Here is a 15,975-nt window from a genome sequence, read left to right on the forward strand (position 1 = left end):
ATTTCCTCCATAGTGTACTACAGACATTGGATGCAACTTTGGCCCTTATATTGGTCGGTATGCTCCCCTGCATGTTTGCGCATGGGAGTGCTGTTGAGTGACTGCGCATGCCCATAAACTTTTATGTGCAAAGGATGCGCCCATGGGAATGGCCAGCTTTTCATGGGTGTTCCCATGGAAAACGCTGGGCGATCCCATGCTGATTGGCCGGTGACATGGGTGTAGGAGTGGGCAGCTTCCCGTACAGGCGATGGCAGATCTAAGACACCACAGAGGTGTCTTAGATCTGCGAGCGTGTGAAAAATGATTCAGTGGAAAAGGAAGAGTTACCACTACTAGTTTGTATACAGATTCAGACTATGGAGGTCATTCATGTTGATTAGTGCAACATCTAAATTCGCACACAGCATGTATTTTTGCTTTGTACGCATGTGTATTATCCGCACTGCGCATGTGCCATTTGATCACCCGCACACGCTCGCACCCTTGCGAACACGAATACTCTAGCGAATGAGCCCTATCAATGTAGGTATGATGTGGGTGTTTCTGTGGGTGCGGCCTCGAAAGATGGCAGAAATGTGCTGAAACTGGGGTGTATACAAGGGTGTTGCCCACAAGTGCTGGGTGGTGGCTTCACAGCACTGTGCGAACACTCGCACTGCTCCACCTCAAAATCATTTGCAAGAAAAAGATGACTCTCAGGCCTCGCAGGGCACCAGCTTAGAGGCCCAACGTTCACAATACCAATCAGCATGCACAATCGCTAAAATACATGCACCTGCACACAATACTAAATACATGCACCATACAAGTTTCTGTCATTATCCAATTAACTAATGAAATTTACTCAATGCAGGCACACGGTAAGCACACTTTTGCACTTTAAACATTTTAATTTTCATGCTTCATAGCTAACATATACTGTATTTATTTGACAGAAAGATGATATTGCAACGGTTGAAACAATGGATGAGAAAATTGCAGAATTTGACATGCTTTATAAGATTGAAGATGTCCCTCCATGGTATCTTTGCATTTTTCTTGGATTGCAGGTATATTTAAAATGTTTAACTTTTAATTATGACATATTCTATTCATAAGTTTGTTAAGAATTTTTTTTTTCCTAATTTGGCATTGACCCATAATACTGAGGGCTGATCATTGTAGAAATGTTGGGGATTATTGCAAGTCAACAGAACTTGCCCTGCGAATGGTGGTGTTCGCATACAGGGAAGTAAGTAAACATCCATTTGCAGTCTGTGGGTAAACACCCACATCATTGGATGATCACTGACCACCGAATGATGTGGAATGTGAACGCATATCTAAGTGACTCTCAGGTCACTTAGATTTGCGTGAACCCTCGGGAGGAAGTGGGTGGGCAGCTGACATCTCGTGATGTCAGCTTCCCGGCCACGGTACCCACGTCACAGCTCGATTGCCATGGTAACGCATAGCATTTACATGGGAATGCCCATGAAATGCTGGGCGTTCCAATGGGCGTGACTATCCACCGCCACCTTGGATGCATGCACCCGGCGAACGGTCTGTTTGCAGTGTCTGCAAGCACCCAGCGCATGCATATGTGCAGAAATGTGGCTGCGCATATGCCAAACATCGGTCCCGGTGCGAATGAACGCTGGCTGTGAATGGACCAGAATAAGGTCCTTTATCTTAATCTTTTCTATGTCTCTCACAGCCCTCGAAAAAGGGGCTTACAGTATTCATTATCACTAAAAGGCCTGTCACACATGAGGAATCACTAATTTCCAAATGATTCTTTGTGATACTCACATAGGGCAATATAGAATTCAGCAAACTGCTTGCATGAACCAATGCCATCTTCAGATGGTGCTACTATAATTTCTGGAGCTTTCTCCTTTCTATGGGAATGAGGTGTGGAATTGCAAAGAAGGATCCAAGAAAAGCCCTCCACCACCTCTACACTACACGACTTTTGCCTGTGAGCAGGCAGCAAGGTTACCTTCGGGAAGTATCATTGCTACTTCTAAAGCAGTTTCACTGATAACTAGCACAGCTGTTTTTGGAGCAGCTGTCACTGCACCAGATAAATACTGAAATTCTATAATGAAATTCTGCTGCCCTATAACACTTGTGATTACATTAATAAAGACCAGACAGACTTCAATGAAAACTGCTGGGAAGGGAATGAGGCCACTATAGGTGGTAATGCAGCTTTTTATAGATCAGTTGACATTTTTTGGTTGCAGTGTAATATTGAAAATACCATGACACTGAGGATGCGGTCAGTGTCTTGACAGTAAGGATACCAGCATTCAGTGTACCAACACTGGCATCCATACTGCTGCCAGAAGACTGGTGCTGAAACTTCAACAGAATCAGGATTCTTGTGTCAGAATGTGATACCCTGAAATGTATAGCATGACCTTCTTGTATCTGAGTTGGATATATTGCTTAATATTGATTGCATTGTTATGAAAATATTAGATATCTATATATATAAAGTTATGGTGTGTACATGGGTACCCATTCACTAAGGGGAGGACTGGCGTAAAAATAGAAAGACCTAGCAATAAAGTTATCTCACACGAGCCCTGCTGGAAAGAGAAAAAAGGGCAGAGATTTACCTAATGGCGGTACTCCCGGGTCATCTTCTGCTTGCTTTCGGTGATCGGTGCTCTAGGCTGTAGTGCCGATCCACCAGGAGGTGTGACACCAGTGAAGAGGCGGTCCTGAAGGCTGCGGTCGAGATTGGCGTGGGCGGAGTCGTAGGAGTGGCCTACGGCATCCCATTGAGCAGAACTGCCCAGCTTTAAAGAAATGCCACAAGTTCTGCCTAGTGTAACAGAGGGTGGGGAGGAGGTGCGGCTACACTCCCGATTTTCAGGGGATCTCAGCTGATGTCCCAAAGAAGTTTTTTAAATACATAAATAGTAAACGTTTAATTAAGGAAAACATAGGCCCACTAACTGATACTAGTGGAAAAAGTGTTACTGAGGACAAGGGAAAAGCAAAACTGTTAAATGAGTTCTTCTCATCAGTATTTACTAAGGGAGAGCAGACTGTGGAACGAACATTTACCACAAACGGGACAAATAAGCCAGATCTCATTGTGGGTTTCACGCCGAAGGAAATAATACTGAGGCTAAGCAAACTCAAAACAAATAAGTCACCAGGGCCAGATGGGATTCATCCGAGGGTATTAATGGAATTAAGGGATGAACTAGCTACCCCCCTACATTATATCTTTAGCAAGTCACTATCGTCAGGTATAGTACCAAAAGATTGGAGAATAGCAGAGGTAGTGCCAATATTCAAAAAAGGAAAAAAGGAAGATCCCGCTAATTACAGACCCGTTAGTTTAACATCAATTGTGGGTAAACTATTTGAAGGATTTTTAAGGGATGGTATCCAGGAATATTTAGATCATCACCGCCTACTCAGTACTAACCAACATGGGTTCGTGAAAAATCGTTCATGCCAAACTAATCTACTAGGGTTCTATGAAGAGGTTAGCAAAAACCTCGATAATGGAAATGCTGTCGATGTGATTTTCCTAGATTTCGCTAAAGCATTTGATACTGTCCCACACAAGAGATTGATTAATAAAATGGAGAACCTAGGATTGGGTGAAAATATCTGCAGATGGGTAGGGAATTGGCTATGTAATAGAGAACAAAGAGTGGTTGTGAATGGTGCCGTATCAGATATGATACCGGTACTAAGTGGAGTGCCCCAGGGTTCGGTTTTGGGGCCCATTTTGTTTAACATTTTTATTAACGATATTGGGATAGGGTTACTCAGCAATGTATCCATCTTTGCGGACGATACAAAACTTAGCAAAGTCATCAAATCACCAGAAGATGTCACCATGCTTCAAAATGATCTTGCAATTCTAGATGAGTGGGCAAAAAAATGGAAGATGAGGTTCAATGTAGATAAATGTAAGGTTATGCACCTTGGGAGACACAACCAGTGTGCAAGTTACAACCTTAGCGGAGAGGAACTGGGTAATTCCATACTTGAAAAGGATCTAGGAGTCCAAATAGACAGCAATCTAGGATGTAGTGCCCATTGTAATGTAGCTACAAAAAAGGCCAACAAAATTCTGGCATGTATTAAGAGGGGAATGGAAACTAGGGACTCAAGGGTAATTATGCCACTGTATAAAGCATTGGTGAGACCTCACCTAGAGTACGGAGTACAGTTCTGGGCCCCACACTATAAAAAGGACATCATAGAATTAGAAAAAGTCCAAAGGCGAGCAACAAAGCTTATTAGGGGAATGGAGAATTTAAGCTACGGGGAGAGATTAAGCAATTTGGGACTATTTACATTAGAAAAGAGACGTTTAAGGGGGGACATGCTCAACATGTACAAGTATATCAAGGGCCAATATAAAGAACTGTCACACACCCTATTTTCTACTAGAAAGGAATCTAGGACGCGAGGGCATGAGTATAGATTAGAAGAAAAAAGATTTCATTCAGCTAGTAGAAAGAATTTCTTTACGGTCAGAACAGTCAAACTCTGGAACTCTCTTCCCAGAGAGGTGGTAACGGCTGGCTCATTAAATGCGTTCAAGGCAAAGTTGGACAAACATTTACTGGAGAAAAACATCCATGGGTACAAATAAGAAATATAATTTGTCTGTAAAATACCAGAACCTACCAAATCAGCAATAGATATCTATTCCAGGTTGAACTAGATGGACGCAAGTCTTTTTTCAGCCTTACCTACTATGTAACTATGTAATGCTAACGGTAAAATATGGGGCAGTTTGACGATGATGCAGTAGTCAAGGGGCGTCTAATGGAGGCAAAGTCCCATGATCCGGCTTCTGTACTGGTCCATTAGTAGTTGGGGACTGTAAAAGTAGCAGGACCTGATTACAGTCAGCAGTAGAGACAACCAGAGTATAATTAGGTGTAGTCAGAATAATATATGTAAGAGCAGCTGAAGCTTGGAGAAAGAGCGAGAGGAAGAGAGAGAGCAGGAGCAAGCCACATCATCCATCTATTCTTAGGTAATGTTACGCAAGTTGTCAGGCTGAGCGATATTTAGGATGCAAATTAGCTATTCGAGGAGAGACATCAATATTGGGACAAAGAACAGTCCTGTTGTTTTCAGAGTGTTACCAAGGATTACATATATTGGTAGCGGCAATAATTATCTAGAGCAGTGGTTCTAAAAAAAAAAAAAGGTCCTCAGGACCCCACACAGGTCACCGGGCAGGAGCACAGGTGCACTCATTACTAACTGACACATTTTAAAAGATCAACAGGTGGAGCTAATTACTTCACTTGATTCTGTGAGACCTGGAAAACATGTGTAGGGTCCTGAGGACCGACTTTGAGAACATGTGATCTAGAGGAGGGAAACTTACCTTTCACTGTGTATAACACTGAACTGTCCGTTACTACAGGCTCCTTGGCTACAGAGACTCCTGCAAAATAAGGAGAAGGTTACTTAAACATTACTGAACTGATTGTACACATAAACTACAGTAATCTTCTATCTACTGTAATTTAACAATATTAATAGAATGTTTATAAGATAGTAACCAGCTAAAGCATATTTATAAGATGTTACAGAGTAGTAATATGTATATGCGTCTCAGTGGCGTAACTATAGTCCCGCAGCCCCCGCGGTGGCGGGGAGGCGCTAGGCAGGTGTGGGTGCCTGGGGGATCTGCGGGACTATAGTTACCACCTGGTCCCGGCTCCCGACTCCTGCCCTCCCCCTACTTACCCCATTGCCGCCGGCGCCGCTGCCTCTAACCCGACAAGCAGATCTGTGTCGGGTGACGGGCGGTCCCCGGCTCCGGCTGCAGTGCTAATATAATAAGAGACACTCGGAAAATGGCTGCCCCCATAATGCTGTATGGGGGCAGCCATTTTACGAGTGTCTGTTATTATATTAGCACTGCAGCCGGAGCCGGGGACCGCCCGTCACCCGACACAGATCTGCGTGTCGGGTTAGAGGCAGAAGCGCCGGCGCCAATGGGGACGGGTAAGGAGGGGGTTAATATTTCGGGGGGGGGGGGGGGCACCCGAAATGTCCGTCGGGGGGGTGCAAAAAAAGTAGTTACGCCTCTGATGCGTCTATAGAAGTGTTATTCTTGTTGAAATAAAAAGTACAATGCTGCTGTTAACATAGGAATTGGTAGTAACATATTCTAGCTGCAGTATTAATCAAGTTTTAGTTATGTAAAGCCTGAATTGTTTTAAGTAATAATTGCTGTATTGCATTCTGTTCTAAGTGTAAATGTTCATTAGATTGTCATTTGAATAAATTGTCATTCAAATTTGCCAAAGACTGTGAGTAACCCAGGGCCGGATTAACAATGGCCCTTATGGAGCTACAGCTCCAGGCCTACTCTCCAAATAGGCCCATATTGTAGCTGAGGGCCGGGGCTTTCCAACGAGCCCTGCCCCGTGTCGCTAGCCCCCCAGGAACCTGAGATACAGCCAGGCAAGGCTGGGACGTTTTCCCCATTGGATAACATGGGACCCGCTAATTCTGACCCCCACACAGTTCCAACAGCTGCCAGTTCCCCTTCCGGCATCACAGAAGTTCAACTTTGATCTCAGTCAAACCCAAATCGCTGGGCCTTCAATCTGATACCAGGCTGATCCATATGGGTTAATTGCTTCCGGAGATATTGTGGGTAAACTGATTTTTTTCATTTCTGAAATGTAATTTTTGTCTGTTTATGTTGTTTGAGGGCAGATTTCTCTGGAACCAAACATCCTAGTTTCACGAGACCAAAATCATTAGAAGCCCACTTAAAAGTTATTCAGTATGATAATGGTCTCATGTAAATGGGTCAGTTGATTCTGAAGATATGGCCGGTTGGTTAAAGAGGGGGGTTCTCTCTCCCTCACACCAGAAAATGCAGGGACTGGGATGGTGTAAAAGGGGCCAGCCCTAGCATGTCCCTGTATGATCCTGGGACCAGCATTTTCTGGTATGAAAGGGGTATTATTTCAAATAGCCGGGACCTGTAGTGCTCTGAATACAGCCAGGCAGTCCCCTGCTCTCTGCCCGGCTGTAAATGGCTTTCACTTCTGCCCAGTGGCAGCTGTCCCCCAGTTACTGCGAGCATGTATTCCCCCTTGGCAATGAGCATGTAATCACACATGGCAATGAGCATAGGACCCCTTGCAATGAGCATGTAGGTAAGCAGCACTTATGTAGCATAATTAGTCATAATTATGTAGTTATAATATGTAATGGGCATTATGGTGTAAATTTTTATGCAATGCCCCTGTTTATGTGGCATTTTGTGAATTTTTGCTCAATCTGTTTGGTATGGTGTATATTTTGGCTCAATCCATGTGGCAAAATGTGAATTTGGCCTTAATCTGTGTGGCATAACATGAAATTTGACTCAATCCATAGTGTGAATGTTGGCTCTGTCGGTGTGAATTTTGGCTCATTCCATGTGGCATAATGTGTAAGAGGCAAGTACAGTATAAAGGGGTTACTATTGTGTTGCATGATTTGTATAAGGGGTATATGGAGTGGTAAACTTAGGTGACCACATAAAAGGTGCTGAAATGTTGTCTACCAAGTTTTGGCTTTCAGTATTTTTTGGAGTGCCGCCTCACCCCGCAAGTATCTTAGGACATCAGCGTTCTGCGAGTGTACCTTTTGGAGGGCACCCGGCAATATATCTCCCTGCATCCTGTGAGTGTCAGAATTTGTAATATATATATATATATATATATATATATATATATATATATGCATTGAACTGCACCAGCACTTTTCTTAGAAAGTTGGGAGCCTTATGTGTGCTGCCTACTTTCCTGAGACCGTATAGAATGGACTCACCCCTAAGGAGGTAACCCAGACTTGGGACACCGAAGAGCCGGGTAAGATATTGTGTGTGAGTGTGTGTGTATGTATGCATGTATGTATGTATGTATGTATGTATGTATGTATGTATGTATATATGTGTTATATTATATACCATTGCACTCTTTGGCTGGAGGGATTGTTCATATATATTGTCCGATGCTCTCAGTGCTGGCGATACATGGTCTGCACTGCAAGTTAAGTATATCTGCAGCTTCTATTTTCCCTCTTTTCTGTGCCAGGCCCTTGCACATGCCAACCCCTTTGCCATTTTCCACCCTATACTAGACCCTTTGCATTTTTCCTATGCCAGCCCCCTGCCTTTTCCAGACATATATAATTAGTTGAAAGTATTTACACAAATAGAGACACACCCATGAGCAGACCACCCAACCAGAACACTGGACACGCCTCTCACATTATTAGGTGCTGGCCACAACCCCTATTATTGTGTATAATAGGCCCTTGATAATTTTCAGCTCCAGGCCCATTTAGACCTTAATCTGGCAGTGGAGTAACCGTGTCATCTAAAGTTAGGAGCATCAGAATCAAACCTGTAAAAGCGATAACAAGATACTTACCCGGGTTGAAGCATACTTACCTATTGCGGCATCACAAGAATACTTACAGCCAGGATCCCGACAGCCAGTATCCTGATTAGTGGTATGCAGGGAGTAGTAGTGGGTGTCCAAAGAAGGGGGGTTAGGTATAGGCACTAGTTGGGGAAGTTTTAAGGAGTGTATACCTGGTCCAATATGGTCTCTGAGCAATTTGGGCTTAATATCTCTCGGCAATATATTGCTCAGTGTACCGTTTTCATCAGCGACCAGCAATTTTGGCAGAAAATTGAAAGCAATTCTGTCTTAAGGTGTCCATACATGCTGCAATAGCGGCGTGCAATGCGATGCGATGCACGCTTCTGCGGGCATCGCATCACACAGTACAAAAAGTACATACTTTTTGTACTGCTTTCGGATCGCTTTGCAGCACGCGCACATTGTTATGGGGGGTGAGAGGCCTTGCAAAAGGGGTGCAAGTAAAGACTGATTGTGTATTTTCTGGGGCACTCTTTATTGTAATTTGTATATATATATATATATATATATATATATATATATATATATATATATATATATATATATATAGAAAATAAAAATTAACTTTTATTGGGTATGCCTTAAAATAAGAAGTGCTTAAATAGTCTCATAAATTGAGACTCCAAAATATATATTTTTTTAAATCAAAAGAGGGTTACTTTGTTTTCCATCTATTTTCCCAGTTCGTACTGTGTTTATTTAATATCTCAAACAATTCTATATCTTACTTTGATCTATTTTGATTTCCAGTTTGTGAAATTTTAGTGATTTTAATGATGCCCTATGCAAATATCTAGGGTCATCTCTGCTCTCATCCAAACAATAACAATTTAACTCCCTTCTTGTCTTTCTCACTAATAAATGAACAATCCTTTTATCAACTATTGTGAGTCTAAAATCTGTTCTGTTATAATGTTTGTTCTAGATGCTATTGTGTCTTTCTAATCAACGACAAAGTAGCAAAATGACACTCCTGTCAGATTACACCATTGGATACAGTTATATTTGAGTAGAAAGAAAGATAGTGCATTTCTCTCATGCTCAATCCATTCTGCTTTTCAGCATCATGCATATGCATCAGATACTGAATGAGAGTTAAGGGCCCTACATACGCAGAGATGTGTGCCAGAGATACATAACGGGAGATTCAGCACAAGAGATTTCACTCTTGTGGCTCATTTCAGACAATGAGCCACATACAGAGAGATTTATGTCAGAGATTCAAATTGGGAGATTCAGCACGGGAGATTTCAAATCTGTCACAGAAAGTGAAGTATAAAACACTGCACATCACAAAAATTGTATTATTACTGAACATTACTTATTACTCTTTAATAAGTATTCTTTCACCTCCCCCTAATATTGCCCCCCCCCCCAAAAAAAAGTTAATCATTGGTGGCTAGTGGTTCCCCCTGCACCGACGACCCCCCCATATGCAAACTTTTAAATATTGGTGGTACAGTGGGAACGGACATAAAAAAATACTTACCAAGTCCGGGGTCCAGCGTCTCGTCCTGTCATACAATCATTTTGTAAAATAAAAAAATGGCATGGGGTCCCCCCCCCAGGCATGACCAGCCCCGGGCTTTTTGAGTGGTCCTGGTTCCCAAAATCCAGAGGACAAAGTGCGTGGGGTCCCCCGGATTTTGGGGACCAGCACCAGGCTCTTGAGCTGGCCCTGGTTTCCAAAATACGGGGGACAAAATGAATAGGGGTCCCCCGTATTTTGGAGACCAGCACCAGGCTCCACTAGCAGGGGGTGTAATGCCATAGCCAGGGGACACGCTTGATGGTGTCCCGTGGCCAAAGCATTACCCACCCTAACTAGTCAGCCCAGGCCGGGAGTTTTTGGGGAGGTGAGGACCCCCCAAATAAGGGGGTGCCCCCTCTCCAGGGCACCCCAGGCCTGGGCTGCAGCCCGGGGCTATCCCCTGCACCCCTGGGTGGTGGGTGCAGGGTTGATAGCTTGTTTAACAGTAATATTGTCTTTTACAGTAGGACTACAGGTCCCAGCAAGCCTGCCCCACATGCTGGCACTTGGGAGAACCACAGGTACCAGCATGTGGGGCATTAAAGGCCCGTCGGTACCTATAGCCCCCCTGTAAAGGAAATATTAAAATAAAACACAAACACAGATGTTTTAGTATTTTATTAACTGCATCTGGTCTTCACCCAGGGGGGCTCCTGCACCTCCCAGGGCTTCTGCGGTGTCTTCACCTGGGGGCAGCGGCCCCCTAAGCGCTTTTGCATGGCCGCCGCCTCCCAGGGCTTCTGCCTCTTCATCTTTGTTCTTCACCTGGGGGCGGCGGCCTTTTAAGCTCTTTTGCATTGGCCGCGCCTCCCAGGACTTCAGGAGCTCTTCTCTCCTCCTCCGCCGTCGGACTGACTGCCCCTACCCTGTCTCGAGCTGGCTAATATAGCCAGCTCTAGGGGGCGGGGCAATGACGCGGCGAGCCGTGATTGGCTGGCCGCGGCCATTTTGAAATTTGATAATTTTTTTTTAACATTTCCGTCCCGATGCCGCCGCCCTGTCGCCGCGCTGCCGCCCCGCTGCCGCCGAGAGGAGAGGTGAGGTGGGGGTGGCGATGGGTGCTACTGCTGGTGGGGGAGGGGGGTCAGGGGTGGCGGCAGCGGCGGGTTCTGCGGCGCGGTCTGCAGTCGCTCGCCCTGCTCATCTGCCCGCAGCCACACATGTGGGAGTTGAGCAGGAGCTTTCTGAGCGACTGCTCTGAATTGTACAGCCCGTCCGTTCTGAATCTTGGACAGATTCAGAACGGCGGGGGCGCGCATGTAAATCGCTGTGTGGGCTATATACACAGCGATTTACATGCATTTTCAGGCATTTTCTGAGCGATTTGTTAGAATCGCTCAGAAAATGCCTGAATATCGTGCTGTGTGTGGGGCCCTTTAGATCTTCGGTCCTATCTGCACTAAGGTAAAGATATAAAGTAGTGTTTTGCTTATTGGTCAAAAAAGTACTGCTTGGGGTGTCTCTGTTGCAATCCTGCAGCGCAGAAAGTCCACCCGGCTGTTATGACTCAGAAGGCTTACACAGAACTAATGATGGCAGAGGAGTTCTGATGCATACCTCATAGGAGAAAAATGGTGATCTGGGATATTTAGACTGACCTTTATTCTGCTGTCTGGCCATATGGAGATAAGTGACAGGTACAGTATCACGCAGACAGAAAGACAAAGGTAATAGTCTTCTACTGTTCTGAAGCAGATGCAAACACTAATACTGATGCTTCCGCATTTGCAGGACATGGAGGTCAGAATGAGAGAGGCCATTGAAAAGGATATTCAGAAATTGACAGATAGAAGAATCAAAACATATATTTGTCTCAGCCTTTACATGCTATATAAATATTCAATTTTCCTTAGTTCACAATTTAATTCATTACTGACAGAAATGTCATATAAGTAGGTAGAGTCCCAGGAAATATAACGCGTCCTCCGACCTTTTCATACCCCCACTATCCACGTCGGCGTGGAGTTGAGAATAGAATAGTGTGGCTCGCGCAGCGAGCCACCGAGCCCGAAGCGTGGCGAGCGTAGCGAGCCCCGCGAGGGGACGCGGATACCTGTGAAGCCCGCGAAGGGACGCGTTTACCTGTGAAGGTATCCGCGTGCGCTCGCCACGCTTCGGGCTCAGTGCGCTCGCCACACTATTCTATTCTCAACTCCACGCCGACGTGGATAGTGGGGGTATGAAAAGGTCGGAGGACGCGTACCGCCGCCCCTCGCGGGCTCACTGCGCTCGCCACGCTTCGGGTTCACGTTGATCGCGGGGTGGCGTAAACTACTTTTGGGGGGACATTTCACTGGTCAGGGTTTTTTTTGGGGGTTTCTGGCCCATTTACCATTGTTCCCTATGATGATTTGGGTAAATTGACCCATTTAACATTGTTTCCTATGGGAAATCGCGGTCATCGCGGGTAAAGTTAGCCATTTAACATTGTTCCCTATGGGGAAATCGCGGGCATCGCGTGTGGACCATTTAAGCATTTTGAGCCGCATACGACGCGACCGACGCGATTTTCACTGTTTTCAATGCATTTCAATGGCAAAATCGGGGGCATCGCGTCGGTCGCGTCGCAGGCCACTAAAAATTACACCCGATGCCCGCGATTGTGGCCGTGCTAGGAAACAAGTACCAATTCTTTCATTCCATGGACATTAAACAGAAAGAATCTTTGTTTCTGGTGAGTTTTATCTTCAAATCAACAGCGTTTAAGATCAACTTATGTTGATGAAAAAGATTGCAGTGTAGCAGTCCCAGCAGTTCCACCGTTCGACTTTGCGCCGTTGCTCTTGCTCCTTTTATAAACCCAGTATTTAGACCATCTAGGGTTCTGGTGTTGTGTTCTCCAACCAGATCTTTGTAAAACAATCCTGTTGTGTGTTTTGTGGATAAGCGTCTGAGCTATAATTCAAAATGGTCTCGATGTACGCTCTATAGGCAAAAAGATTATTGGATTGTGATATGAGTCTATCGCCCAAAGAAACATCCACTTGGCTGAATAAAGTCGCTATGGGATAAGGGCGACCCGTGCCGCTTGCGGTATTGCCGTGTTATCGGCCCGTACGATCTTACAGGTCACATACAGCAAATTATTGTTCAGGTCGTAGTAGTGTTTGTCGCTGGCTGCTATGTAGAATTCTAACGGAGTGGTCTCGGATAACGCAGCTAAAGGTTGAACTTCCACGTATAGACTTTTCTCTACGCTGGTTTGCGTTGGGCGCACATCAAAAAGGTCAAGCTCAGATTTTGTGCATTCCATGGATTCGTTGTGTATGAAAGACATTCTTAAAAATTATTGCCAGCCCTTCTCTTCAGCATCCTTTTTTATCTAAGTTGCGCTTGCTCTGGTTTTTGTTTAAAAGGGGCATGCACCAAGGCGGAAGTTGTGTTGAGCGCTTCCGTTTCCTTTTAACCGACCCTTTCCTCGTATAAACTAAACTGGATCCATCTTGCTTTGCTTGATTAGCTTCATGTAATCTGTTTACAACGGCCGTTGTGGCTTGGCCTATGACGTCTTTTGCTATATTGCGGGCAGCATTCTTCACGTGCGGTTTTGCCAACTCCAGACCTCTTCGGAAAAGAGGCACTGCTTTTCTAAATAGGTTTCGGAAAATACCGCCTAACCCGCAGCCGTACATATAGGCGCTGCCGTGAAAGCCTGGTAAACCGCTGCCGCCTTGAGTTTTATAATATTGCGCGTAGAGCGCCAGATCGCCATAATTTTTTACGGGCGACCATGCTATTTAATAAAATTCGGTTTTGCGTCGTATGAAGTGTAGTTTCAAGTTCGCTTTCCCAAACTTAAATGAAATGTTCTTGTTCTGGTCGTTCTTTATCTCTATGTCTATAGTATAAAAATGTGCTTTGCACAAAGGTACGTAATTGGGTTTCTCATATCGTATAGTAATCATTTCGTTATTACGACCCTTTATTGCAACAGTCCGCAGCAGCGGTACATAACTATCACCGACCCTCAGATGTTCGATAATATCTGCGTACACGAACAACATACAGTATACTGGCCGCCGGTGATGTCTGCGCACGGTTTTAAAGAATTAGTTTTAGGTTGTAACCCCAGTATCCTAGTCAATTTAGGGCTGGCCGTGATATGGTGCCTCATCTTATTTTCTAAAAATACTGATCGTTCAAGCGGATCGTACCTTAATTTTAAACCAGTTAAAACCACCCAGTTTTTGCCGGCCAGTTTCAACATTGCATGCATCGATTATCGCATCCATAGTTTCATAATAACCCGGTTTAATGCATACCCTTGTGGCTGAAACGTTCGCTTCATCCCACCTCGTTATTTTCAACACACAATCTTGTACATAGATTGTATTCCAGGTGTGGGGGTATTGTATTTCTGTAAGAGCTACTTCCCATTAAGTCGATCGGCTTCGCTAGTTTTGTCGTATACTCAGAAATCTTGTTTTGTGGAAAGGTATCGGCCGAGGCGTTGCTCGGCAACGTTATGTAGAACGGTTTTTCATCCATCTTTCCCTTTGTTTATATATCCTTTATCTCCGATACCACGACCCAACTGTTGAATTTTGTGGGGTTCTGACCTCTGACCGTCTTATTTTTTAAAATCTTTTCCACTTTGTAAACCCTATTATAATTTTTTGGTATGCTTTGTAACTCCTCTGGATAAAAACTACCAGTTATAGTCTCGCCGTATAGGTCCTCCAGCTTGTGAAGCGGCTTAATTCCTTTAGTGTTTACGCCGCGTATTACAAATATTTCCTCAGAAAAATTCTGTTCGTAACCTTTCTGAAATATGTCCTTATATTTGGAAATGTGCGCGTGGTCGCCGATCGCTAAACAAACAGGTGTTTTCTTACTTCTGAAGTAATCGCCGTACGTCGCCTTGAGACTCTCAACACGTTAGAATCATTCACGGAACTTGGCGCGCACTTAATCGTTCTATGATAAGTGCTATTATAACTGGTTATGAAATCTATACCTATATCTGAAGGTATTCTTTGCCGTGAAATAACGCCACATTCGCGTTTTTAAAGTCCTATTGAAACGCTCTATAACAGCGGCTTTCACATCATTATTGGTTGTGAAATGTTGTATTCCAAATTTTTCTAACACCTTTTTTAGGACTTTGTTTAGAAATTCTTTACCGTTGTCGGTTTGCAGTTTCATAGGCACGTCCCCCTGTTGGAATATTTTTTCAAAAGCCATAGCAATGGTTGTAGCGTTCTTAGCGGGCAGGCTTATGGCCCAGGCCCTCTTACTGAATATATTTATGATGGTTAATATATATTTACTACTGTCATTGTGCATTGACAGGTCTATGAGCGACACCAAATCACATTGCCATCAGAGGCGTAGCTAGAGTGGAGCCGGCGGAGCACCTGCTCCAGGCGCCGACATGTCACCTGGCGCCGGAGCTCTGCCGCAGGCTCCCCCACCCTGCTCGCTCCCTGTGCCCGGCATCAGTCTTTACTATGGACAGTTAAAACCCGGCAGGCGCGGGGCGTGGCCTGGACGCCAGACGAGCAGGATGCTGGGGAGAAGAGCTCCTTTATGCTAGGGGTCTTTTACAGCCCCCTGTGACACCCCGGCATGCCTCAGGTCCTGCTTCCTACCTGGAGACGTGCCCACAGGCTTTGGGGTCGAGCTGCGGAGCCGGGGGACTCTTTAGGAGTCCCTGCAGGTTGCGGCCTACTCAATAGCCGGAAGCCGGGGCCTAAATTTCGGACAGCTCCCCCGACACAGCTCCAGGGACGTTCTCTGGCGGCTGGACGGCGTCCTCTTCATCGCGGAGGTCCTCCTGCGGCGGCACCCTTCTGTTGGAGGTGCAGGGGCCGGCGGATTCCTGGTTTCACCTCTCCTAGGCTGAGGTGACTGACGGCATCCTTGCTGCTCCAGAGGGTTCTCCTGGTCATAGTCGTGGCGGCCATCTTGGACCTGGGACTCTGCAGCCGAAGGCATACTCCTACAGACTGCCTTCCCCCCTGGGCCTCTCACAGCACCCTTAACGCCAACAGTAAGTAGCAC

The 15,975-nt window shown here is 45.1% G+C and overlaps 1 protein-coding gene across 3 annotated transcripts in view; it reads left to right on the forward strand.

The window, feature by feature from the left end:
• Positions 1-942: 942 nt before the first annotated feature.
• Positions 943-15,975, forward strand: part of SLC23A1 (solute carrier family 23 member 1) — a 514,139-nt gene continuing 499,106 nt past the window's right edge. For all 3 annotated transcript variants that reach the window (XM_083181818.1, XM_083181819.1, XM_083181820.1), the window contains exon 1: positions 943-1,052. In XM_083181818.1, coding sequence (XP_083037944.1) covers positions 966-1,052 — 87 coding nt within the window. In that variant the 5' untranslated portion in view covers positions 943-965. The remainder of the gene's footprint in view (positions 1,053-15,975) is intronic.

Source organism: Crinia signifera, chromosome 4 (assembly GCF_055691185.1).
Source record: "Crinia signifera chromosome 4, ASM5569118v1, whole genome shotgun sequence".
NCBI lineage: Eukaryota > Metazoa > Chordata > Amphibia > Anura > Myobatrachidae > Crinia > Crinia signifera.